Source organism: Muntiacus reevesi, chromosome 5 (assembly GCF_963930625.1).
Source record: "Muntiacus reevesi chromosome 5, mMunRee1.1, whole genome shotgun sequence".
NCBI classification, from domain to species: domain Eukaryota; kingdom Metazoa; phylum Chordata; class Mammalia; order Artiodactyla; family Cervidae; genus Muntiacus; species Muntiacus reevesi.
This window is the reverse complement of record NC_089253.1, coordinates 94,598,024-94,625,490: the sequence shown is the minus strand read 5'-3', so window position 1 is coordinate 94,625,490 and position 27,467 is coordinate 94,598,024. Positions and strand designations below refer to the sequence as shown.

Below are 27,467 nucleotides of genomic sequence, written 5' to 3'. Positions count from 1 at the left end.
TTTTTTTAAATTTCAAAAAGATGAAACTGCTCTAAAAAGCTTATTTAAACAAACCAACCAACAAGTGGTGTGAAATGGAGAGGCGTCTGCGCGCAGGGTCATGCTGAAAGGGGGGCAGGTAGACTGAACAGGGGTCCCAGGTGAAGAGATGCTCGAGTCTGCAGGGGGTTGGAGGTGTCCACTTAGGAACACGGACTCCCCCAGAGCCAACTCTGTGCTGGAGGAAGCCCATCTTTGTCTGTCGCACATGCATCTTTGGAGTCATTTCAGGTTGTACCCTGTCAATTATTGATCACAGACGCATGGTTCTCCTTAGAAGGTATGGAGTCCTCCATGCCACTGCTCCAACCATGTCGAATAGGATGGAACCTGGGGCCTGTGAAGTGAAAGCAACAAGCCCACGCTCAGGCCAAACTCAAACAGAATGATTCCTACTGTGACTTGTCCCTCAAGCCAACTGGTGACAAGCGCAAGAGCAGACATGGAAGGTGGGGGTCTCCCTCAGTCATCCGGTGCTGAGATTGCACACGGGGTGCTGGTCACTGCCTGTGGCAGGGCTGGGACAGGCTGGCCACCCACCTGACACTTCTAGGGTCCTATCCCATCCTGGAGATTGTGGTATGGCCTCTGAGCTGTGCAGACTCAGGGCTCCTGTGTGAACTTGTAGTCCAGCCCCAGTGCTCGAGCAAGCGGAAGCCAGCTGCTTGCAGGAGGCACCCTTGCAGACGCCTCGCTCGAGAAAGGTGCACCCTTAAATGGTAGAGACGTCTTTGTCTCCCTTAATTGACAGTGATTTTCTTCAGTGAAGAAAATATACAGAAGGTATCGAATTGAATCTCAGTTTGCTGAATCTTATTAAACCGTTCTTGGGGAAAAAAGATTTCAATAAAAATTTAAAAGGGAGAGAAGCAAAAAGCCTGCAAACTAGAAAGTAAAGTGAGATGGAGCCGTAGTTCCGATTTTGGAGCAGTCAGGTGGGGGTGGTGGGGTGTTTGTTCTTCATTTGAAAGTCTGGGCTGGGTTGCTGCCTCCAGGGAGCCGTCTGTCATGGAGTGTAGATAGGCAGCCGGACATTCAGGCAAGGATCATGAGGACGAACCTGAAGTCTCAACCGCAAGTTTATTGCCAAGGCCGCCTCCGACCCCAGCATCCTTCCTTTCCTCCTGCCGAGCAGGACTAGGCCTCAGTGCAGTGTCCCCCAAGCCTGTCTACTCACTACCCTGGCACACGTCACCTCTTCAGATCCAGGCTACACACCCTAAAATCCACTCCTTTAAGGTGTAGATGTCAGTAGTTTTAATATATTCACAAGATTGTACAACTGTTGCCACTGTAATTCTGGAACATTCTTATCACCCCTAAAAGAAATCCTGTAATCATTAGAGTTTAGATAGTAACTCCCAACCTCCCTGCCCCCAGCTCCTGGCAACCACCAGTTTACTTTCTGTCCCTATGGGATTGATTGACTCTGGGCATTTCATATAAATGGAATCGTGCAACATGTAGCCTTTTGTAACTGACTTCTTTGTGATGCCTTCAAGGTCCATCCATGTGGTAACGTGTATCAGCAATTATTTCCTTTTTAAAGAAAAAAATTCACTGGAGTGTAGTTGCTGTACAATGATCTTCCCAGGTAGCTCAGCTGGTAAATATTGTGTTATTTTCTACTTAGAACAAACAAAGCAACTGTATATTTACATAGATCCCCTCTTTTTTGGATTCCTTTCCCAATTAGGTCACTATAGAGTACTGAATAGAGTTACCTGTGCTATACAGTCAGTTCTCCTTAGTTATCTCTTTTATTCATAGAATCAGTGGTGTATATATGTCAATCCCAAATCATCCCACCCCCATACTTCTTTCCATTTTATGGACAATTAATGTTCCACTGTAGGGCTGGGCCACCTTTCTTTATACACTCATCAGTTGATGGACACTGAGACTGTCTCCCCTTTCCTCTGTTAGAAATAATAGTGCTGTGAACATTCAGGTACACATTTTTGTTCCCAGGAGTGGAATTTCTGGGTCCAGTGGTAACTCTCAGCCTTTGAGGAACTTCCAAACTGTTTAACGGCTGCACCATTTCACATTCTCACTAATGATGCATGAGACTTCCTGTCTCCCCACATCCCTGACAACACTTGGGATTGTCTCTCTCTTTGCTTTAGCCATCCATGTGGGGGCGAAGTGGTGGTATTTTGTAAGGGGTTTGTGGGGGCCCCAGAGTTTAGGGGGGCTGGCCCCACTTCTGCCTGCACTGTGACCTGACCTTGGTGTATCACCTGTCGGCCCCGATGGCTAGTGGCATCCTCAGCAGTGTTACCAGCAGTCTCGGGCCCTCCCGCCCCCCGCAGATGTGCGGGGTCCTCTTGAGCATAGGCTGATGGCACTGCAGATGCATTCCTGAGTGACAGGATCTGTGAGTGGTGCTTCAAGAACCCCTTCATCATAAAGTGGGTGTGGTGTTGGGGGCTTCCCAGCCCTGTGCTGAGCATTGTCACAGCAGAGTGTTCCTGGGGTCCTGCCTGGTTTCAGGACCAGCTGAGGGATGAGGACAGAGGTTCACCTGCTGCCCCTCGCATGGTCCTTGCAAACCTGACTGAATCCCCTCAAGCCAAGGTGCGTCTTCAGCCTAGCGTGTCCCCGCACCAGTCCAGGAAGGTCCGGATAGCACATAGGGGCAGCAGGCCTGCTGATAGAGCAGGGGGGTTGGGGCCTTTGACCCTTGTGAAGGGATGAGTGATGATGGGTCCCCTGTAAAGAGGCCACAGAATCGGCCACTGACCTCCCTTTTGGAGGGGCTCTCTCTGTCCCCAGCCTGAGCCCTGCGTTTCCTGGCTGCTGGGGGCGGGGGGCGGGGTAGGGTGGGTGGATCCTCTGTCCTGACCTGTTCACCTGGCCTCTTGTTTTCCCTATGAACAAGTCCACCAGTTCAAAAAGAAAGAGACTGGACTGGAAGAGGAAAAATACATCCAGCTTTCCCTGCCATTGTGATGGCCTGACTTTTCTACATAACATCTGGGTGGCATGGAAAAGAGGGGTTTCCATGGGAACCAATTACAGCTCATGATTGGTGGGAAATGGCAGAAATATCCTGCGTGTGAAGTTATGCCGGGCAGGCAGGCACAGGCTCAGGGGCTGCTGTTGTAATTTCCTGGGGTGATACTTCTCCAGCTAGAGGTGGCAAGTGGACTTGTGTATAGCTGCTCTTCATTCAGCCTGGTGAGGCCCGATGTGACTCTTCTACCTGGGCATGCCTGGTGAGGTCTGCAGGTACCTGGGGAGGCCTGAGGGTTCCTGGTCATACCTGGAGGGGCCTGTTGGTGACTGGTGGTGCCTGGTGAAGTCTAAGGTTACAAGACGAGGCCTAGTGGTACCTGGTGGCACCTACTGAGGCCTGGTGGTACCTAAGAGGACCTGATTGTACCTGGTGAGACCTGGGGGCTCCTGGTAGTACCTGGTGGAGTCTCGGGGTGCCTGATGGCATCTGCTGAGGCCTAGTGACACCTGGTAAGGTGGTGGTACTTGGGGGTGCCCAGTGATGACTGAGGTCACAAGATGAGGCATGGGGGTGTCTGGTGAGGCCTGGTGGAACCCAGGGATACCTTATAAGGCCTAGGAGTGTCTATGAGGCTGAGGGTGCTCAGCTCTGCCTTATGGTGCCTGGGGGTGGTCAGTGGTATCCTCTTAGCCGATGTCACACCTGCTGGAAGCAGTGTCTCACTTCCCTGGGGGCTGGACTTGTGTCTAGATACACAGAGGTGGGAGAACCTGCGCTTCTAAACCTCCAGAGGCCACCTGCAGCCACAGAGGGACCGCCCTATGTGACCTGAATCTCTGTGTGCGAGATGGTCCCTTCATCACCCTGGGCTGGCCACGCTGAGAATGTGCACACCGGCAGCCTCTAGATGCGGAAACATTAGCATAATGAGCAGTTTCTAGTTTCTGCAGCCAAGCACTTTCTCGTTCTGATTAAAAAACCAAGGCCTTATTATTCTGGAATCTGTCCTTTTTGGCAATTAGCACTCATTAATACAAGTTTCTTTCTTTCAATACACGGATGTCCGGGGGCATAGCACCTTCCTGGGTGTTGGCGAGCATAGGTCAGCCCTGGGCACAAGGACACCCTCATACTCACTCAGGGGCCGAATTAGTCCCTTTTAAAGTCATATGACAGCCCGGCTAAGAAATGCTGTCCAACTCCGCTTCCATAGGCCTGGTTCCGAGCAGCGTTTGGGTTGGCAGCTCAGCTTACCGAACACACTCGCCCACCCCTGCCCATCCCTAAATTCTGACTTTGTGTCAATTTTCAGATTTGATGTTGGTGATGAGCTCTGTCTTTGAAGGGCACCTGTCCTCAGCCCTCGGTTATCTAACTAAGCAGGTGGGAGGACCCGGGGGCCGGGTTCCCCTGCCCTGCGTGTGGCCACATCCTGACTTGGCTCCATCCTGCCTGGGTCCAGTGCACGCTCAACCCTGTGCCCTGGCTGAGGGGCGTGCCCTCCCCAGCCTCCCCACGCTGAGGAGGCAGAGGACAAGGTTTGCCAGGGCACCTGCCAGAGCAAGCACTTGGGTGGATTTGGCACCTTGACGAACTTTCCTCTTCTGGGCAGCACATCTTCTTCTGAGCGAGATCCAGAGGCAGCCACGAGTCAGCAGCTTTCCCCGTGCACACATCACGGCATTTGAGGCCACAAGGCTGCTTTCAAATAGACGCATCCGACTGAAATAGGAGGCGGAGGGGGTGGGGGGGCAGGGCACAGGGCCCGGCCGGAGCAGCAGGTGTGGGACTCTGCCCCATGGGAAGCCCCAGGGGCTGAAACCCCTATCCCTCCAGACCTCAGGACTGGCAGCTGCGGGCTTAGCGTCACTCATCCTGGAGTGGGGACTTCTGTGACCCGGAGGGCCGTGCCGGGCCTTGGACGCGGTGTGTGGACACATTCCTGGCCCTGCTGTCCCCCGCCTGGTTCCCTCTTGGTACCTGTGTTTTATTCTGGGTCAAAGCAAAGTGTGATGGAAGACTCCTGAGGCCATCATCTCTTTGGGGACTTTGGGGACTCAGTTTCCCTCCTGTAAGCGGATTCTTTGACACCAGCTTGTCATCAGCTGGCCATGTATGGGAGAGCTCCTCGGAGGAGAAGTGGGTCCTGACGAGTGAGGTTGGGCCTGTCCTCCTGCGATGCTAACAGAGCGGACATGAGTTGGCCTTTGAAGGGGACTTAATGAAGGGTTCCATTCCTCTTTGGAAGTTGGGTTTAGCACTCGTTACTAGGAGAGCGTCTCCTTCACCTGGAGTGGGGGTGGAGAGAGCCCCCCGGTGGAGGCCCCCACTGACCTTCTTCTCTCTTTCCCACGCAGTTCCATGTTCATCCGCTGGCCCGGCTGCTCCCTAGGAAGCCATGCTTGGATCCTTATAGCCATGTTTCAGCTCGCCCTGGATCTGCCCGCGTGTGAGTCCCTGGGCCCGGGCCCCGAGTTCCGGCTACTGCCTCGGCCACCCCACCGGCCACCTCGCTTGTGGAGTTTTAAGAGTGGACAGCCCGCCCGGATCCCCGCACCAGTGTGGAGCCCCCGGCCGCCCCGCGTGGAGCGCGGACACAGTCACGGACAGATGCCAAGTCCCCGGGCCCGACGGGCGCACAGACCCAGGGACCAGGAGGCCACTCTGGGGCCCAAAGGGGGGCTGGCCAAGCCCCCAGCTGCTGCCAAATCCAGCCCTTCCCTGGGCTCCTCCCCCACCGCCTCCTCCTCTGCAGGGGCCAGTGGGGCCCCCACGGACCAGCAGGCCCTCCTGCGGCGGGGGAAGAGGCACCTACAGGGGCCCGCTTTCAACAGCTTTGACTTCCGGGGCAGCAGGCCCACCACGGAGACGGAGTTCATTGCCTGGGGGCCCACGGGGGAGGAGGAGGCCCTGGAATCCAACACATTCCCGGGCTTTTACGGCCCCACCACGGTCTCCATCTTCCAAACGCGGAAGACAACTGTGGCCTCCGCCACCACCACGGCCACAGCCACCACGGCCCCCTCTGTGACACTGCAGACTCAAGGGGTCACCGAGCCCCTGGACCCCAGGAGTAGGATCCCGGTTGGGGTAAGCACAACGGAGCCTTCCACCAGTCCCAGCAGAGACAGTGGCCAAGACAGCCAGCCCCCGCGGGTTCTGGGGGAGACCTCAGGTATGCCCACCTCTTCTCTGGTTGGGTTTGGGTGGGGGGGTGCTTTGGGAGGGTGAGGCTTACAAGTGGTACTGGGATTGTCCGTTTTCCAGCAGGAGCACCTAAAGCCATAGTACCAAAGGGAAAGACGAGGAACTTTGTGTCCATGAATCTGCACATGTCCATCCCCTGGCAAAGATGGGTTATGCTCTGAGGAGGGGCCAGGCTCTTCCTGTGGATTAAGTGAGAAGGGAGAGGTTCTCTCCCTAGTAGTGACCTAGAGGTGGGCATGTACCCACCCTGCCTGTGTAGGGGGTGTCTGAGCCCCACCAGACATGGAGCAGCATCTTCTCAAATGCCAGAACTTAGCCTCTTGGACCAGCCCGGGAGTCAGGTGTGAGCATATCTGCTGATGGAGGTAGGGTGTGTGGCATCTTCAGAAACCTTCCAGGATGCACTCCTCTGGAGAGGCAACTACCAGACCGACCCAGAGTTAGGAACTACCTTAAAGAGCAGGAGAGATGGAGGCCAGGTTATCAGGAGGAATTCCCTTCAGTGTTAGCTGAGGCTTTGCACATTGGCTCAGGTTCTGGGTTGTCTTGTCCCTGAAGTCAGGCTAGGAGGTGTTTGGAGGATGGAGATCAGATAGATGGCTTTGGTTTTTCTGCCTGTGTCATTCTAGGTGAGTGCAGACAATTAGCATTTCTTGGTTTTGAATATACTGCATCGTCATTTTTTTTTTTTCTCAACTCCTCCAATTGCTTCAAAGGGAGTAGCCCTTGAAAATCTCCCAGACCAAAGCGCTTCCCTTCTTTAGTAGCCCCCAGTATTTACCTGGCTTCAGGCTGGCAAAGGGACAGCCCAGAATCCTGGACCCATTTGTTCCCACCCACTGCTAGCATCCTTGGCTTCTATGAACAGGCCATGGCCCCAGGCCCCATCACGACTTTCAGGTTTAGTCTGGAACTGTCCATGCACATTCTTGACCAGTGGCAGTATTTGCTAACTTGTAATACAGGACGCAAATTCCAGGGCATAAGCAGGAAGGGGATGGGGGCTCTGTGCAGCCTCCCCCACCCCCTGCTTGCCTGTCCACTTCCTTGGGGTTTGGAGCTGACACGGGTCCTCTTCAGAACCCAGAGGACGGAGAGAATTGCTCCTCAGGGTCCCTGTGCAACCCGATTGCTACGCTGTCCCTTGCACTCTGTGTGTGCATTAGATTTTGCAAACTGGCCGGCAGGCAGGCCATGGTCAGTAGTTGGACAGGTTTCCATAGAGTGGGTGGCTTCTGTTCCATGACCTACTTCCTCCCTTCACCTGGACAAGAAAGCTGCAGTTTTTATCCTGAGCAATTCTTCCCTAGAGAGCACCATATCTATGGAAGCAAAGCCAAGCTCCATCTCAATGCTGGGGGCCATGGGCCAGGGTGGAGGGATGGAGGCTGTGAGCTTGGGAGCATCATGGGTGAGGGTCTGCAGAACTGTGCTTCAGCCATTTCCCCGGTAGCATCCTTCTGGAATCCACAGACACACAGAGCCTGCCGTTCATTTCTGTGCCAGGCAACCAAGAGGCAGTTTACAAAGCATTAGTTTTTACCTCAATAAACTCCCAAGCCATCATCATAATAGAATTTAGTGGTGCATTCATTTATTGTCATCTCCCTGCCTACGTCACTTACTATATAGATGTGGATGAGAAAACGAGTTCCCATTTCTTCCAAATTACATTTGTTATTACTAAAGTTAAACGCCCGGGACACCATTATAAGGCTTAGCAAATTAATTCACAGTACATTGGATATTGCTAATCCAACTCGACAGATGCTTATCTTGGAAAAGATTTATGGTTCTTCATAATATAATCTGGTGCTAGATTAATTTGTTTAGCACAACAAATTTAAATGGGGGAAAATATGTGTGTTTGCTTTTAATGCAGAGAAATGCTCATTCTGGGAAGTTATACTGCATGCTGAGGAGGGGCACCCCACCGTCCTCAGCTTCAAATTCAAGGCGAGAAAAGATAGAATATGCAGAGATGATTCCCCTAACTGGGCTCCTCCATGCTCAACTGGTCCTACGAAAGTGACCCAAGCCCCAGAGCATCAAGAGCCCAAGCAGGAGTCCTGAGAATCCCCCTAGTGGTCAGATGCAGACCCAAGCCCCTCAAGTCTTTGGAGTATGACCACTACTCACACTTCTTGGCTAGGATTTAAGGCAGCATGGGTGGCCTTGGGTATCCCAGAGCAGTGGTCTAGGGGGCTGTGCAAGCTGTAGTGAGCAGTACCTGCTTCTAAGCTGCAGATCTGCTGAACATAGCTGGATGATTCTGGGAAAGTTCTCTTCTCTCTTCACTATATTTTCTTCATCAGCATAATTAGAGCTTCAAAATATCTCTCCTAAAAGGTTGCTGTGAAGCCTCCATAAATCAGCCCTGAGTACAAAACATGGTGCCTGGCAACCAAGAATCCTCCATCCGCACCAGTTGTTTTTATACCCAGCAGGAGTGACTCCAAGGAGAGCGTTACAGATGTTGAGGGCAAACAGACCCAGACTTGCCCACTCACTGCACCCTAAGGCTGGAATTAAGGCTTTAAGAAGAGATACAAAGAATTTGCTAAGTAAATTCTGTTGTCCAAAGAAGTGTCTCTGGAATCAGACATAGGGAGTTATTTTTTTAATAACCTTATTTATTTATTTTTGGCTGTGCTGGGTCTTTGTTACTGTGAGGGCTTTCTCTGGCTGCAGAGAATGGGGGCTAGTCTTCATTGCAATGCATGGGCTTCTCATTGTAGTGGCTTCTCTTGTTGTGGAACACAGGCTCTAGAGCAAAGGCTGGGAATGGACTTAGTTGCTCTGAGGTATGTGGGATCTTCTTGGGATTGAACCTGTGTCTCCTTCATTGGCAGGTGGATTTTTTACCACCAAGCCACTAGGGAAGCCCTAGGGAGTTGTTTTATTTTTCTTTCTGTAGAGAACTGTTTAGAAGGGGAATGTTATGTTTGCCTTTCTTTCTGTAGCACAGACATTGGTGGGCATAGAAGGGGCAGGTGGCTGGTGATTTGAAGCCCTGTGAAATCTGTCAGAGGGTAACATTTTATAGAAACACTACTGGAATTGTCCAAGGGCCATAAAGTGGTTGGGAGAGCTCTCTTAGTTTTCGTGTGATGGTTAAGAGTGATGCAGCCTGATGCCAGTTCCTGGCTTCATTTATATTAGTTGTTTGAACCAGGACAACTTGCCTCTCCTCTTTGTACATCAGTGGGAATTACATAATAAACCATCTCATAATGTTGTAAAAATTAAGTGAGATAGTATATGCCAGATGCTCAGTGCCTGTCATGGAGCTTCCCTGGTGGCTCAGCAGTTAAGAATATGCCTGCAAATGCAGGAGAAGCAGGAGACTGGGGTTCCATCCCTGGATTGGGAAGATCCCCTGGAGGAGGGGGTGGCCACCCACTCCAGTATTCTTGCCTGGAGAATCCCATGGACAGAGGAGCCTGGCGGGCTACAGTCAAAATAGTTGCAAAGAGTCAGATACAACTGAAGGGGCTGAGCATGCATGCACAATGCCTGTCACAAAACAGCTCCTCAGGATGTATTTGTTGCTGTTACTATGAAAATGATGATGGTGGTAGTGACGATGACGATGATAGAGATAGTAATGATAATGATGGTGCTGGTGATAGATGGTGATGGTGGTGGTAGTGATGATGATGGTGATGACAGAGACGGGGATGCTGGTGAGGATAATGATGGTGGTGGTGACAGTGATAGTGATGATGGTGGTGGTGGTGATGCTGTGGTGATGGTGGTGGTAGTGATGATGATGGTGATGATAGAGATGGTGATGATGATGCTGCTTAGGATGTGACAGTGATGCTGATGATAGGGATGATGTAGATGATGGTAATTATGATCATAGAGATGATGGTGCTGGTGGTACTGGTGGTGATGGTGATGACAATGATGGTTATTATTCTTAGATGATCACTGGCTTTCTGCTCCACTTGTTCTTCTCCTGGTGAGTTCATTTGATGAGGTCATTAGATGAGGTCCCCAGGCTCTCATCACTGACCTTGGAGCTCCGAGCAAAGATGTAGATGATGCTTAGCCAGGAGCTGCTTGGGATGGAAAATCACCTGGCTCAGGTTCACGGAAGCGTTGAGCTCCAGCCTCGCATGATGCTGCAGAGGCTGCGTGTCAGACGGTCAGAAGTTTACCTGAGGTTGGAGGGAAGGGCTCCCCACAGCAAAGTGCCTTCCTTCTGTGATAGCCCTCTTGCTGGTTGTGTTCTGAGTGTAGAATCACAGAATCTCCTGGGGGGGAAAATGGAAAGTCATTTCCTAGGCTTTAATCTCGATCCTCGGGAAGGGAGCCATGGGGAATTTAAGGCAGCTGGTGTCGATCCCCGCCTTTGCTCACTGTGGTATCTCCTGGGTGCTTGGCTACAGTTGTTGTTTCAGCCACTCCGTCATGTCCGGCTCTTTGTGACCCTGGATTGCAGCACGCCAGGCTTCCCTGTCCTTCATCATCTCCCGGAGTTTGCTCAAATTCATGGCTACAGTTAGTACTCAGTGAAGATTTCCCAGCCCTGCCAGTCCTTGACCCAGCCTGCTGGCCCCTGGCCCCCTGCCTGCACAGATACAGCTGACCCTTCCCCTACCGGCCCTCATTCACAGCTCTGACAAGGTGCACTGCCCAGGAAGCCAAGGTCCCCATCGTCATTCAAGCTTTGTCCCCATTTGGATCAATCACAGATTTGTGACACCCGGCAGCTCAAGGATGCAGTGGCTCAGACGTCCTCCCGGCTCTGCCTGGTGATTTTTACATTGGAATCCACTCATGCGTTTCCAAGGGTGATTTCCAGGTTGCTTTGTCCTTGTCACCAGGGGCCTTCAGTGTCCTCTTTGTGGGATGGGCTGGTGTCGTCTTCTGTCACCCTGATGGTCATCTGACTTGAACCGGGAGTGGGGAGCCCTTGGGACCAAGTTGTATAACGATGGAATAGTTTCTAGATGCCAGGATTGGAGGAGAAGGGAGGGAGAGGCAGATGGAAGGGACAGAGATGTGGTCCCCCCCTTCTGTTTGAAGCTGCGATGGTTGTTTAAATGCTGAGCCCCTTTTAATTAACTTGCTGGGTGTTTGCTACCAGGAAAATGAATCCGTCCTTAATTTAAAGATATTTGAAGCAAATGACTCATGAACTTCAAAAGTTTTGAGTGGCTTAATTGGTATAAGAGCACCAACGGACAAATGAGCATGTGGAGCTTTGCTAAACATGCTAAACTCTATAGATGACGAGGCTGGTCTTCAGGGTCTTCATTGGGACCTCTGGGGTAGATGGGGTGTGGCCTGTCTTATTTGAAGTGGTTCTGCAGTGACCCGTCCTGGCCACAGGCAGGGAGCCAGTGTGTCTGGCGACAGTTCCTGGACCTGTCCAGCCTCCCCAGGCACTTCCTTGCTTTTGCTGAGCAAAGCTGTGTTCACACCAAGTGGATAAATGAGCTCTGACTCATTAAAGCCGACCTCGGATTCTCCTGGAGATGACTCTGTCACTGGGTTTCTTTTATGCTCTTCACATGCTTCCTGCTCCAACCTATTGCAATTAGTGCTTCGTAAGTTCTGTTTCCCTCAGGGTTTCATTCTCCTTCTAAGAGCACCTTGGGATCAGTAAGGTTCTTCAATTCTTGTGGAACCCATGTGCCTATACTGCACTTTCTGTCTGGAAGCCAGGGCCTTCCACACCCCTGGACTGTTGTCCTTGCCAGGCTCCGGGGAGCTGCAGGAAGAGGCCTGGATTGATGCCTTCTCACCCTGGAAACCAGTGTCCTCTAAGGGTGTCCCCGGGGCTGCCGGCCACCCAGGGCCTGGGGGTTGCAGGAGACACACCCTATAGGACACATCTCCACTCCATCGGAATTGCAGTAACAGATCCATCTGATATATGGTAGACTGCTGAGTTTATGATTTCATCCACTCACAGGGGAATGATTCTAAGTATTGTGGTTCAATATTAGATAGAACATCATTTTTAGCATTTTTATTTGACTATGTTAAGGGAACCGGTCTCAAGATTTTTCTAGCTTCTGATCAATTGCTCAGGAAACTGTTCATTCCTTAGTTGACATTAAATGTTGCACCTTGGGATGGAGAGGGACCAGGAAATGGAAGACCCATCCCAGTGCCCTCTTTTCAAGGAGTTTAAAAATCTCTCTGGGAAAGCCAGACAGGCAAGGGCACAAGAGAGGCAAATGACAGTTAAGGACGCTAGCGGGCATGTCACAAACACCACGTAGGCTACAGCTCAGCTATTATTCTGCAAACGCGGATCAGGGAGGAAGCCTGCCAGCCGGGGGGCTGAGCAGTGGGCCCAGCAGTTATCAGGTGCAGGCGAGCTCTAGGGTCAGCAGGCAGATGCTGGGAAGGGGGTTTCAGAGCCATCATTCAGGGTGAGATGTCACCCCTCCTGTTCCCTCCCTCCCCCAGCCCAGATGTGGCCCTGGGTTATAGTAATGTGAAATGGCCCAGGTGAATACATCTGGGGAGAAACTGTGCCCTCACCTGCAGCAGGTAGGTTCCCAGTGAAGCCCAGGGCTCCCTAGAGACCCCGCTCAGATCCAGAGACCCAGTTCCAACTGCCTCTGGGTGGCAGACATGCCTTGTGGTCACCAGCCCTTCGGTCTTTGCTTTCCATGTGGTTCAGCGACTTAAGTCTGCTGCTTGTTGTTTAGTTACTCAGTCACTCCAACTCTTTGCGACCCCATGGACTGTAGCCCTTCAGGCTCCTCTGCCCGTGGAATTCTCCATTTCCTACTCTAGGTGGTCTTTCTGACCCAGGGATCGAACCCTAGTCTCCTGTGTTGGGGACTGATTATTTACCACTAAGCAACCAGGGAAGCCAAAGTCTGTTGTTAGGAGGTGATGATCGGCGGTGGTAGAAGAGGAAGCTTACTTTTCTAGAAGTTTTCTTCAGCAGCAGGGATGCCGAGTCTGTCTAGGAGCCGCATGGGGGATGAAGCCAGAAGTGGGAGATGTGTGGGGGTGTGCAGCAGAGAGAGCCCCTGCCTTGACCGGACCTGCCCCAGGCCCTGGCCGCCCGCCTGCAGGCTGATGGTGTGTCCTCAACAGTACACGTGACCTCAACAGGTCCTGGCTCCCCTGCCTGCAGAGCTGGGAAATGCCTTCTGCCCGCCGAGGCCATCCTGAGACTTGACCATGTTGACCCTGGTGGAGCGCGGAGCTCCTGGGAGGACCTGGGTAGCGCTGACGTGATGGAGTCCACCTCCTTTGGGGGATGGAACAGTGCCAGCGCTGGGAGAATGCTGCTTATTTTATGTCCTTCAAATGCTCCCCAAAGGTGTTGACAGGAGGAGGAGGGTGTTCAGGTGCCCAGCCAGCTCTCCAGTGACCTTTCTCTGCCCTGGAAGGGTTTCAGCAGCCAGAATTACCCCCTGCCTCCCCAAAGTCAGCAGAACCCGCCAATGAGGCACATCAGCAGCCCATGTGTGGTTTGGGGGACATCCTACCTGGGGGAAGTCACGGGCTGGACTGTCCTCTCATGATGGCAGCTTGCTTCTCTGCAGACACCCCTGCACACCTCCCCACCCCCCAGTAAATAGCCAGGAAACACTTCCCATGCTCCATGCTTGGCTTCACTCTCCTTGTTCTTAAACTGCCTGGGGGTAGGGGTGGTGGTGCTGATGTTGGGGGAAGCTGGTGGGCCTGGGACCCGCCCTCCTCACCCCCAGGCCAGGGCCCTTTTCAAGACTCTGGGGAGACCGGGGGCCCTCCCCACCACACACCCTGAAGCTTCAGGACATCCTGATTTGAGGGGTGTGTGTGCTTAGTCACTCAGTTGTGTGACACTTTGGGCTGTAGTTTTTCTGTCTATGGGGTTTTACAGGCAAGAATGCTGGAATGGGCTGCTGTGCCCTCCTCCAGGAGATCTTCCCGACCCAGGGATCGAACCCTGTCTCTTGTGTCTCCTGCATTGGCGGGCAGAGATTTGGGGAAGTCGGGTCCGGAGTCCAAAAGGAAGCTGACTGCCTTATTCATTAGGATAATCTGGGCCCATGTGTGAGATCCAGTGATAAAAGAACCTTCCGTTTCCTCTTGGACCTTGAAGAAGCTCCGTTGTGGTGGTGGGGGGTGCTTCACCAGTAGAGCCCCACCAGGGTGGATGGAAGGGTCACATGCCCACATGATGTGATCTCACACACTGTCCGGAAGGGCCAGCAGTTCAGGCCCCGGCCAGGACTCTGGGGGCGTGTCCTGGGGCTGAGAGCAGAACCCCTGAGAGGTGCACGCCTGGGTCCCCTTCTGTCTCCACCTGCACACGTGGGGGGATGCCAGTGTCCTCTGTGGAGACAGGGCAGGAGGAGCGACTTGGGGGGACAGTAGTGACTGGAGGAAGCTGGGCCAGGTGGAAGATGCGGGGGACAGGAGAAGGAAAGACCAGGGCTCTAGGTCAGGACCCTTGCTCCATCCAGACAGAGCCTGGGTTCCTGCTACACATTTGCCAATGTTCCCTTAACTCACTTGCTATGTACCTTTCCACAGGAAGTACAGCCTGCCAAAACCTTTGGTTTTAAAAACTTGTGCAGTGCCCTGACTGATTCAGAGGCAACACGACAGAAGGTTACTTAGAATAAACACTGGTCTATGCACGACTGGGAGGCAGAAGGAGGGGCTCGAAGGGCCCCCCACCCCCTACCCCTGGCCTCACCAGGAACATGATGCCACATGAGTTGAGATGGGTGTGTCTTTCTGGGCCTCGAGGCCAGTGACTTTCTGAAATGGGGAGCAGCTCTCTGGGACAGATTAATACCGCTTCCTTCCGATGTGCATGGTGGTTGAGTTCTGGAAACTCTGGTGCTTCTTAACATTGTGCAGAAACATGGTGGATCTGTGCATGGAACTGAAGGAGGCACTCCCGGCTCAAGTGTTCAGAGCCCAAACATGCGGCAGGACAGGGCATCTGTAGTCACGCAGGACAGAGGGCTGTCAGGGGACACATGTCTGTCCCACATCCTGCAGGGCAGGCAGCATCTCAGCCTCACCCAGCTAGTGCCAGTCGTCATGGCAACCAAACATGTCCCCACATTCCAAGATGCCCCAGTCCTCTGAGAATCCTGGATATCCCAGAGGTAGCCTTGCACCCCGTGAGTCCCAGGCCCCTCCCCGACCCATGTGCTGCAGATAGATGGGCCAGCTTTCTTCTGAGCTTGAGTGTCCTGGGGCCAGAGCATTGAGTCAACCCAAACGGGGGGCAAGAACCAAGAGAAGTTCTTTCTCTCCCAGTTCTGGAGGCCAGAGGACCAAAATGGAGGTGTGGGCAGGCCATGCTTCCTCTGGAGATTGGGGGGACCATCCTTTCTGCCTTGTCCAACTTCTGGGGGCTCCAGCATCCTTGGCTTCTGGCCGCATCCCTCCAATCTCAGCCTTGTCCTCACAAGACTTCTTCCTTCTGTGTGTGTATCTCTCTTTATGAGGACACCTGCCATTGGATTTAGGGTCCAACCTGATAACCTGGATGGTCTCATCTTGAGACCATTAACGTGATTATACCTGCAGAGGTCGTTTTTCTAAATAAGGCCATATTGATAGGTTCTAGGAGTTAGGCTGCCTTGGGGAGCTACCAGTGAGAGGAGCTTTCATTGGCTCTGGCTGGTGGTTGGCAGTGCCTGGGGATTTTCTCCTGTAGAAGCAACGGAAATGCAGCTTCTGTCCATGCTGGTCTTGGCAATGATGAGGGCCTCACCTGTGGCCCTTCACCTGGTGAGGTGAGCTTGGCATCATCGCCTGGTTAAGTAGTGGTCAACAGACATAGAAGAATCCATTCTAGCTGCATCCCCTCTACCAGGGCTTTGCATCCACCACCTGCCCAGTCAAGCTGGTTCTTGACTTCTCTGATGAATGAGTGGCCTGGCTCCTGACCTCAGTGCCGACAAGATCTCCCTTTTGTTGGTCAGAGTCAGAGGAACCCTGGACAGGGTGTGTTGTCCCTGGGGGTCACACACTCACTGGGGCACTCAGGTAGTCCGGCTGCAGCATGTGGGCTGGGCTTCTCTCTAACTCAGTGACCTCTGCAAAGACTGTGTTTCCACACAAGGGAGCAACCTGAGGTTCTGGGGTTAGGTCTCCATCAGAGTAAAGAGTAGTAAAGAGTAGTAAAGAATCTGCCTGCAATGCAGAAGACGCAGGAGATGCAGATTTGATCCCTGGGTTGGAAAGATCCCCCTGGAGAAGGAAATGGCAAATGGCAAATCACTCCAGCATTCTTGCCTGGAGAATCCCATGGACAGGTAGCCTTGTGGTAGGCTTGTGGGCTGCAGTCCATGGGATCTCAGAGTCAGACATGACTTGAGCAACTTGAGTACACACTTGAGCACACACACACTTGCCAAATTCACAGAGCATTCCAGGCTCTTTATGCTGCCTTCTATCTGTAAGCTGATACCAATGGCAGCCCCTTCCACCTATGGAAGTCAGTTTCTCCTCTGTGAGAGCCTTTGCCTGAGGCTGGAGGCAGTGCTAGGTGTGCAGAACGACCGTCTGGAGTGCCCCCTTTAACAGTCTTCTGTAAGCCACACCAGAACTGGCCCTACTCCTGGCAGAGGCTCCGACTCAGAAACGAGCCCCTTACTCTTTCCTATGAGATCCAGGCTTTATTGGAAATGTATATTCTGCGCCCATGGGGACTGGGTGGACATGTAGGAGGCGTGGACCCCAGCTCCAGGGCTGGCACCTCATCCAAAAATGTGGTCAGTGGTCAGCTGCCTGTTTGGCAACACTGGGGCACACCTCTGGCCAGCAGAGGACTGACAGATTAGTGGACATCAGACTGGGCGCTGTTCCCAGAGGCTCAGGATACAATGAGCTGCCATGGATGATGATGCATGACCAGCAACACGCCAGCTCTTCTGGTGTCTCAGCAGTAGCTGAGGACGGGCTGGTGCCACCAGCCCATTATTAGAAAAACTGAAGCATCCGGGCAATGAACACACTCTAGTCTGCCCTGCTGCTGCCATGAGCTTCCATGAGGTGGGCACCATGCCGGGCAGGTGGAGGGGGCAGGGCAGCTTACATCCTCAGGGTGTCCTAAAGACTCGTGCCCACTGTCCTTCTGGCCAGATCCTCAGATACAGGCTACAGTCCATAGGGTCGCGAAGAGTAGGACACGCGGAAAGCGACTGAGTACACATGCTGGCCACAGAAGCAACTTTCCTGCAAATGTCAATCTTGGCCACATCTCCTCATGGAGTTTTCCACGCCACCTTGGGCCTGGGGCCCCCACTTCCCCTAGACCACCCTCCTGCGGGCTCTCTGTCATCAGAACCAGCCTCGCTGGACCTGTCACCTCTGTCCTGGCTGCAGACCCCTGCCAGTCTCCCCATCAACCCCTAAAGGCCACGGGACCTGTGCACCCCCAAGGCTGCCGCTCCCAGTCTCTTCTTACCCTGCCCAGCTCAGGGCCCATTGTTCTCTCATGTCCCAGGAAAAAAAAAAATCATTGAAATAAATTACACATCAACAGCTAGAGATGGATCATTAATTAATACACTCAGCTGTCTCGGCTTCCTACCCGTAAATAGCACCTCCAGTGAATGAATGAGTGGCCTGGCTCCTGACCTCAGTGCCGACAAGATCTCCCTTTTGTTGGTCAGAGTCAGAGGAACCCTGGACAGGGTGTGTTGTCCCTGGGGGTCACACACTCACTGGGGCACTCAGGTAGTCCGGCTGCAGCATGTGGGCTGGGCTTCTCTCTAACTCAGTGACCTCTGCAAAGACTGTGTTTCCACACAAGGGAGCAACCTGAGGTTCTGGGGTTAGGTCTCCAACTGAACTTTTGTGGGGGACACAAGTCAACTCGAAAAGTTTATCATTGGATTTAGGGCCACCTAGATAATCCAGGATGATCTCATCTCGAGATCTTCAGCTTAATCGTATCTGCAAGGACTCTTTTCCCCAAGGAAACTCACATTCCCAGGCACTGGGAGGCTAGGACTTTAGTGTGTGTGTGGTTTTTTTTTAATTTTGGTTATTTTTAATTGGAGGATAATCACTTTACAGTGTTGTGCTAGTTTTGTGCTGTAATCAATGTGAATCAGCCATAGGTGTACATTATATCCCCGCCCTCTTGAACCTCCATCCCATCTCCTACCCCATCCCACCCTTTTAGGTTGTCACAGAGCACTGGTTTGAGCTCCCTGCATCTTTATAGAGGGGCAAAGTTCAACCCATAAAAACTTCCCCTTCTTCTGGCTCCTCCGTTGCCAACCAAAAACAGCTCCTCTCTCCTGTCTGTATGAGCTTCCCAAGTGGCACTGGTAGTAAAGAACCCGCCTGCCAATGCAGAAAACATAAGAGACGTGGGGTCGATCCCTGGGTCAGGAAGATCCCCTGGAGGAGGGAATTGCAGCCCACTTGAGTATTCTGGCCTGGAAGATCCCATGGACAGAGGAGCCTAGGGGGCTATAATCCATGGGGTTGCAAAGAGTCAAATGCAACTAAAGTGACTTAGCATGCACAGACATTCTTGTCTGTGTGGCCCCACTAGAGCAAATCCTTGAGGAGGTGGGTGTTTAGTAAGACTGTTGCAGAGGGAAGGGCCTCCTTATCCCCAGGAACAGAAGTTTTTAGAAGTTTCCCTTGATCCCACGTGGATTGTTTAACAACCTGTTGGAGGAGGAGATGGGAAAGAAGAGAGGCATGTCTGCTGCATGTTTGCAGCAGAGGTTCTTGTAAAGTTTGCTGTTGTTGTTGACTTTGGCTTTGGGGAAAAAAATGACTCTGCAAGACACTGAAAGAGAATTCTAGGCAGCGAGCTTGGCATAGCCAGTCCAGAAGCCAGGATTAATCTTGCAGCTCACCTAGCCTAGTGCTTGGAGAAGAAGTAGGGGATGGGAAGCACTTACCTTCCTCTTGATCTCATCTCATTTTTGCACATTTTAAAGACAAGCAAAACATGAGCCACAGCTTCTCTTACTGGATGTGTCAATCCCTGGCAGGCATGCTGTGCTACCTGCTGGTCCAGACACAGGAACGATGTGGGGCCTCCTCACTCTGCAGCTGGGGAGGGTACCATGGAACCCGAGCCCCACCTTTTGGGCCAGAGCCAGAGCCTGAGGGGAGGACGCCTCCCCCAAGGAGGAAAACACCTTCCATTGCTGAGCCCACACCTGTTGGATGGTGGCAGCCCTATACTCCTGTAGAAACAGGCATTTCTGGAGCTTCTGTCAAGTGCAGGTGGAGTTGGGCATCCAAAGGTGTGCAGAGAAGGACAAACACTGCAGCCGCCTTCCACACTGTCCTTGAGCAGTTCTTGTCCCTTGAGTGGCTGGATCAAACTTTGCCTGCACTCCTCCTTTTCCTCCAAGGAGAAATTATGTCCTCTTCCTTGGGTACCTCTCTTTAGTTTCACTCATAGATTCAGCTCCCAAAATTAAAAGACAATTAAAAAAACCAGACGTGGTTCTTCTGCCACAAGAACATTTTATTGTTGTTGTTTATGGAAGTAACTGAAGAGCTGACATTTGCTCAGACTCTTTCCAGATGTCATTTCTGGGGAAGAGCTACAGCCTCCTCTTGGCATTTTAAGTGCCCCCCCAAGAGCTAAGAAAAGTAAAAAAAGTTATCAAAGCATCCTTTTGTAGTCTTTATATATGACTTTCTTTGTCAATGATACCTGAATAAAGCTGAAGAGAAAGCAAAGATAAGTTCACGACAAGGCAGGCAGGCAGGTGGAGGGACTGTGGGCACAGTCAGCCTGCCATCATGTCAAATCAAAGTTGCAGGGACAGCTTGAGAAGGAGGAAGAAGCAGGTGGTTTAAGGGACCGCGGCCCCAGAGCTTAGCTGGTGGTGTATGGAAGTCCACAGGGCAAGCTCGCTCCAACACGGGGTGCTATTTGTATGGATTTCCAGAAGAACCAGCTCCTGCAGCATCCCAGCCTCCCTGGGGCAGCAGCAAACGAGCTCAGACAGTGGCCTCCTAGCCTGGAGCTTCTAGAAAAAAAGACAAAGCCACATTGGCTCTGGAATGGTGCCCTCTCCCCATTCTCTGTCTCAGGTCTGAGCCTTCCTGGAGTACTGGGGTCTCAACATCTGCCAAGGGGCTTTGGGGGGGCATCACCAGCAGTGTCCTCTCTAAGCTGCCCATCTTCCAAGTTCCCTCCCTGGAGGCCAGCGCTTCCCCATCTAACCTCAGCTGTGATAGCAACAGAGGGGGAGCCTCCAGAGCCTTGGGGTAGCCAGGAATGGACATGCCCTCCAGGGAGAAAGGCTTCAGGGGGAGAGTGATGTGAGTGTGTTCCCCCGCCCCAGGGGTTGATGGAGTGCATTTCCACAGCCCTCCAGGGTGCATTTCAGCCATACATCTGCTCAGAGGGCCCCTGACACGTGGGTCTGGGGACAGATGTGTCCCCCTCTTCCCCAGAAAGCCTGAGAAGGGGGTTGCATGGTGAGGTAGGACCCTGGGGGTGAGAGTATACAGAAGAGGCCATTGCAGGTTCAGAGAACTCTAATGTCATCTCATCTTATTTATTTGGCTGGTCAGGGTCTTCCTTGCTGCATGGGACTTTTCTCCAGCTGGAGTGAGTGGGGGCTACTCTCTAGTTGCAGTGCACAGGTTTCTCATTGCAGTGGACTCTCTTGTTGTGGAGCACAGACTCTAGAGCACTCGGGCTTCAGTACTTGTGGCACGTGGCTCAGTAGCTGTGACTGCCGGGTTCCAGAGCACAGGCTCAACCGTGGTGGTGCACAAGCTCAGCTCCTCCATGGCATGGGGACTCTTCCGAGACCGGGGGTTGAACCAGTGTCCCTTGATTTGCAAGGTGGATTCTTAACCACTGGACCTTTAGGGAAGCCCCCAGCTCATGTTAGAACTGGGCCAGGATGCCATGTGGCTGAGCTGGGCAAGTCAAGCCTCCCGGGGGAGTGGCGGTGGGGGAAGGACTGGCATGTGGATGCTGAAGAGAAGCATCTTGTCCCAAAGTTCTGCTCCCACCCCTGCTCCAGTCCACCGGCTTTCACGAGTCCTGGGATGTTGTGCCGGGTATGGCTGGGGCTCATAAGGGAGACCCCTCAGAAGTACGCATTGCCCACAGACAGCCTCATGAGTGCCAGCATAAACAAGAGCGTCACCCTCACTCCGGGTGGCCCGTGGTGCGTGGTGCCATCCGGTACAGAGCAGCTTAGTAGAAGCAGCTCAGGAGCGAGGTGGCTCACTGCTCCCCCTGAAGGACCTGGGGTGGGCCTGGAGCCCTGGGCCTCAGTGTGGGGTCACCTCCTTGCCAGGCCTCCCTTGGCGTGAGGGTAGTGGACGCTGGAGCTCCTGGTGAGATATGCTGCATTGCCATCCTTGCCAGAGCATCCCCAGGATTTCCTCGGAGAACTTCCTTCCCCAACATCCGTCTCAGCCTGGACATCTACCTGTGGCCTCTTCTGCTCCAGTGTCCTCACGGATGAACTGAAATAGGATCCTGGACTCTTCTCTGCCCAGCGGGGTATTTCAAAGAATGTTGGCATGGAGAACAATTGAAAAGCCGTTGAAATACTTTTACTTCTGGAATCTTCATGGGATTTCCTGGCCCCCTTGCTGTGGGCTGCTCCCAACCCAGTCTTTCCCCTTCTGCTCTTGGTGAGTTGAGCTCACAGGGCTTGACTCAGTTTCCCTTGATTCAGTTATTTTTGACTGTTTATTGATTTGGCTAAGTTGGGTCTCAGTTGCAGCTCTTATAGCTGTAGGATCTTTAGTTGCAGCATGTGCGATCTCTTTGGGAACTTGAAGTTGCATCATGTGGGACCTAGTTTCCCCACCAGGGATCAATCCCGGGCCCCATTGCATTGGGAGTGTGGAGTCTTAGCCACTGGTCCACCATGGAAGTCACTGACATTGTTTTATAGAAATGAAATGCTCCCTTCAGACTGCATGCATAAGGGAGACTGTGGCTCTGTCTTTGCGCAAGGACCCAGTGGCCCTGAGAACCATCATCTCCAGATCCCTGATATAGAAGCAGGGAGGGAGACAATGTCCAGGGGAATCCCTATTGCTTGTTCTTTCATTCATTTATTCTTTCAAACCTACGGGAATATATGGAGTGCCCCAGTCTGTGATCAGAGCTGGGGCTTTAACAGTCATCGGAATAGTCTCTGCCAGGCCCTCAGGTCTTCAGGGAGTCCGTGACTAGCCCAGTGGGAACCAAATACAACTGAGCAGGTGCCTGCCCTGTTCGGAGAGGCTGTTCTGGTTTTTCCGGAAGTGCGGTGAGGAGGGCTGACCCTGCTCCCAGGCACAGGAAATCCAGTGGGCGTGACTTGCAGGGAAGGTCCAGGGTGTTCTGACCCACTCCTGGGTGTCCCTTCCGCGGCCCAGCAGGGGTAGGACGAGGCCACTGTGACTTGTGCCACTTCCCAGATTCCAGAGAAGATTCTAGTGTTGTGATCTGCCCACAGCCATCGTCTGTGTCAGCCAGAAATAGAACGTGGAAGAGTCTTGCTCTGATTTCTGTGCTCATAATTCTAGGGCAAGCCGCCCTTATGAAATGTGGATCAAAGGAGTCGGGGTGGGAGTGGGGAGGGCAGAGCAGAGCAGTTCTCTGCGAAGGCTGTGCCGTGATCGCCCGGCATCGCCGAAGCACCAATTAGCTGCATTTATAACCCATCTCGTCCAAGTATCAACTGGGTTCAGCCTAGGGGAAAAAACGGGAGCAATTTGCTAAAGGCCCTTTCAACCATGACAATGAAAATCTACATACAGACTTGCAGATCTCCAGAACCTCAGGTGCTGGTTCCAGGGGCAGGACCGGAAGGTGCCAACTGGGATGCTGCACCTTCTTGGAAGAAAGCCACACATTATGTGAGCCCCAGAAAATGGCGGGGTTGTCCAGTGTACAACTCCTGCCTTCAATATTAATAATTTAGATGTACCTCATATCCACCAAAAGCCAAGTGCTTGGCTTGAATGAAATCTTGTTGAACTCACAGCAGTTTTAGGAGACAGACACTCCTCTGATCCTTATTCAGCAGTGGCAAAACCAGAAGCCCAGAGAGGTTAAGTGACTTGCCCAAGGTCACACAGCCTACAAGGATTGGAGTTGGGATTCTGGGCTTCAGGGATTGTATTGTAATGCAATGTACCTTGTTGTTGATAAGTCATGTCTGACTCTTTGCAACCCTATGGACTGTAGCCCACCAGATTCCTCTATCGATGGGATTTCCCAGGCAAGAATATTGGAATGAGTTGCTGTTTCCTCCTCCAAGGGATCTTCCCAACCCCGGGATTGAACCTGGGTCTCCTGCATTGCAGGCAAATTCTTTACCACTGAGCCACCAGGGAAGCCTAATGCACTGCACTAGCCTGGGCCTTTTCTACTTCAATCTTCTTAGCAACTCTTTGGAGTCTATAGTACAGGCTAGGAAATGGAGACTGAAAGAAATTAAGGAGTCTGTGACTGTCACCAAGGTTGATCCCAGTGCTGGCCTGGCCTCAAAGGACCGCTGTTCCCAGTGCCCTGGGCCTCTGAACACACACATGTAGAGTCCACCGTCCCTTGGCTATCCTTGCCTAAGCCTCCTTACCCTGAATCCTCCCACCCTGGGGCCCTGGCCTGCCCCCTCCTCTTGGCCCAATCAGACCCATTCTCAGGGAGCCCTTGTTCTCAGCGGCTAGAGCCCAGCTTCTGTTGCTTCTCCCAGAGGGGCAGCCCCGGGAGGTTCCAGCGAAGACGCTTGGAGCATCTGAAGAATCGGAGGGGGCGACAGTGCGTGAGAGGAGCAGGAAAGCCCCCATACCCCAGCATTGCAGCACCCCATAGCAGCTTTGGGAAATGCAAACCCTTTCCCTAGCTGCCCAGGGACCAGCTGCACATCCTCAGGCAGACGGAACCAATGACAGTCCCATTGCACGTGATCTCATTCTCCATCTCTCTGGTCAGAGGGACTCACAGGGATGATGCCCCGTACGATGTGTGAGCTCTCCGTGAGCATCCTTGGAAGGAAGAAGAGAGGCAGCCCCAGGGAAGGGCCAGAATGGGGCAGCTTTCTCACCTCCTTCTGCACAGATTCCATGGTTCAGGGGCTTCCTCTGCTCCCAGAGCCCACGAGGGTGCCTCCCCTACCTACCTATGTCCTCCTCACAGGTCGACTGGTCCATATATGCTGTCTGAACCTTCACCCATCTTTGCTGGGTACATGGGCAGGGACTTGTCTAGTTAGTAGAGGTGGGGGCCTCCCCAAAGCCCTTCAGTGGGATCCAGGGATCCTCACTGCTAGACAGAGAAGCGGAGAAGAGCCATTTAGGTTCAAATCACTTCAAACTGGATGACAGCCTGTCTCCTGTCCTGACTCTCTCCTCTGGGAGCGGGAGGGATGGTGTGAGGCACACAGGTCCCAGGGTTGGGGCTCTGCCTTAGAGGAGTCTGTCACCCCACCACCCTGGGAGGTACTCAAGGGCAGGCATGATGTGTTGGGGGCCACCCATCCCTGCGTCTCTGGGTCAGCAGCCAGTTCTGCCCGGCTGTCTCCTGAAGGTCCTAATTCTCTGTCCTCTATCCCGGCCACCCCCGGCCAATCCAGGGGACCAGGCTTAAGAGAAGAGGGCCAAGTGTCCTCAAGTCCAAAACCCAGCTCCGCCGGGTCCTTGCTGTGATCGCCTGACTGCTCTGCACCTCACCTTTCTAACCTGTGGAATGGGGATATGAAAAATGCCTGCTTCATAGTGCTGTGAGGGCGAAAGGCATCAATACTTGTAAAGGGTTCAGAACATGCCTGGCACATGGGAAGAACTATGAAGGGTTTATTCCATACAGTTCATAAAATAGCTTTCATACAGTGGCATTACTACTCCCCTGCTCAAGGATCATCAATGGCTCCCCACTGCCTATGAAGAAAGAGCATGCTCCCTCACTGGACTCAAGGTTGCAGTCACCTACACGCATGGCCTACAGGGACCCTCCTCCTTCCAGGCCTGGCCTCTGCCTGCAGGCGGCGTCCTGCTCCAGAGGCTCTGGCCACGGATGTTCCCCAAGCACAAATCTCTCTCTAATCCCCTGCAGCAGGAAGTGATCTCTTCCCTGCTGTGCTTGTCTACAGAAAGTCCTGCAAAATAAGACTGAAATGAGACCCTCCCTCCCTAGCTAGCCCCAAACCCCATTTGAGCTGAGCCCTGAGAAGCTTTCTTTTTTCATCCTCCATGTAGAACATGGAGAGTAATTGTACCTGTGGTGCTCTGTGCATGCGTGCATGCTAAGTTGCCTCAGTCGTGTCTGACTCTTGGCGACCCTATTGACTGTAGCCCGCCAGGCTTCTCTCTCCATGGGATTCGACACGACAGCTGGGTGACAGCTCCTGGAAGCCAGGTGACCATCCCCCCGTGTTCTTGTGTTTCCCAGGTGAGAGTGTTCACCTGAGGTCTCATTGCTGCCTGCCGAGTTTTCTGGGGAAATAAGTCAAAAAGTTAATTTGATTTTGAACAGATTCTTAAATCAGCTCCCGAGAGGCAGAGATCAATTTGCATTTTATTTTTTCCTACTGAGTCATCTTGGCTGGTATTTCACACGAGTTGTTGGTATTTTCCGTGTTCTCTCACTGCACAGAAATGACCCTCTGAGCATATTTTTAAAAGAAGAAGCCATCTGAAGATGGGAAGGAGGCAGCGGGTTCTTCTGTATGTGTATCTTCTGTTCCCGACGGCACAGAGGGATGCAGTGGCCTTTGTCTCCGACTTTGAGTTGTGTATTTGGTCAAAGGAACATTTGCTTCTGCTTTTCCACCAGAGTTCAGCATCTCTTCCTGTATCCTTGGCCACTGAGTATCTCCTAGAGGTTGTTGTTGTTCAGTTGCTAAGCTGTGTCCAACTCTTTGTGACCCAATGGACTGCAGCACTCTGGGCTCCTCTGTCCTTCACCATCTCCCCTGGCATTTGCTCAAATTCATGTCCGTTGAGTCAGTGATGCTGTCTATCCATTTCATCCTCTGCTGCACTCTTCTCCTTTTGCCTTCAATCTTTCCCACCATCAGGGTCTTTTCCAATGAGTCGTCTCCTCACAGAATACTGGAGTGGATAGTCATTCCTTTCTCCAGGGCATCTTCCTGACCCAGGGATCAAACCCAGGTCTCCTGCATTTGCTGTTGAGCTACCAGGGAATCCCCACCTACTAGGGGCAGGGATCTGCTAGTACAGATCCTCCCCCAGCTTGGGCGTCCCCATGCAGAGCTCAGATGCCCTCATCCTGGAAGGTGGACAGGATATGATGGGCCATAGACCCCAAAGAATGGAAAGCAGGGACTCAAGAGATATTTGTCCACATATGTTCACAGCAGCATGATTCACAACAGATGAAAGGTGGAAGCCACTTAAATGGCCCTGGATGGATAAACAGATACACAAACTGGTCCATCCATGCAATGGAATATAATTTAGCCTTATAGAAAGAAGAATGCTTGCTGCAATAAAGAAAGAAGAATGCTTGCTGCAATACTGATGAACCCCAAGGACACTATATTTAATGAAACAGTTCAGTTCAGTCGCTCAGTCGTGTCCGACTCTTTGTGACCCCATGAATCGCAGCACGCCAGGCCTCCCTGTCCATCACCAACTCCCAGAGTTTACTCAAACTCATGCCCATCGAGTTGGTGATGCCATCCAGCCATCTCATCCTCTGTTGTCCCCTTCTTCTCCTGCCCCCAGTCCCTCCCAACATCAGGGTCTTTTCCAATGAGTCAACTCTTCGCATGAGGTGGCCAAAGTACTGGAGTTTCAGCTTCAGCATCAGTCCTTCCAATGAAAACCCAGGACTAATCTCCTTTAGGATGGCCTGGTTGGATCCCCTTGCAGTTCAAGGGACTCTCGAGAGTCTTCTCCAACACCACAGTTCAAAAATATCAATTTTTCAGCACTCAACTTTCTTCACAGTCCAACTCTCACATCCATACATGACCACTGGAAAAACCATAGCTTTAATAAGCCAGTCACAAACAGACAAATCCTATATGATTCCACTTATATGATGCCCCTATAGTCATTGAATTCAGAGAGACAGAAATTAGAAGGGTGGGAGTCAGGGGCTGTGGGGAGAGAGAAGGGGAGTTAGTGTTTAATGGGGACAGAATTTTAGTTTGAGAAGATGAGAAAGTTCTGGTGATGGATGGTGGGGATGGTTTCTGGACAGTGTGAATATGCTTAATGCCACGGAGCTGCATGCTTAAGGAAGATGAAGATAGATTTTATGTGTATTTTTATCATATTTTAAAATTATTTATTTTAATTAGAGGCTAATTACTTTACAGTATTAGGATGGTTTTGCCATACATCA

At 52.3% G+C, this 27,467-nt stretch overlaps 1 protein-coding gene across 1 annotated transcript in view; it reads left to right on the top strand.

Annotated features, from left to right (window-relative positions):
- The window catches only part of AJAP1 (adherens junctions associated protein 1), a 128,037-nt gene that overhangs the window by 57,521 nt on the left and 43,049 nt on the right, over positions 1-27,467 (top strand). Inside the window, exon 2 of the mRNA XM_065936861.1 lies at positions 5,359-6,176. Within this exon, the coding sequence (XP_065792933.1) occupies positions 5,359-6,176 (818 nt within the window). The remainder of the gene's footprint in view (positions 1-5,358; positions 6,177-27,467) is intronic.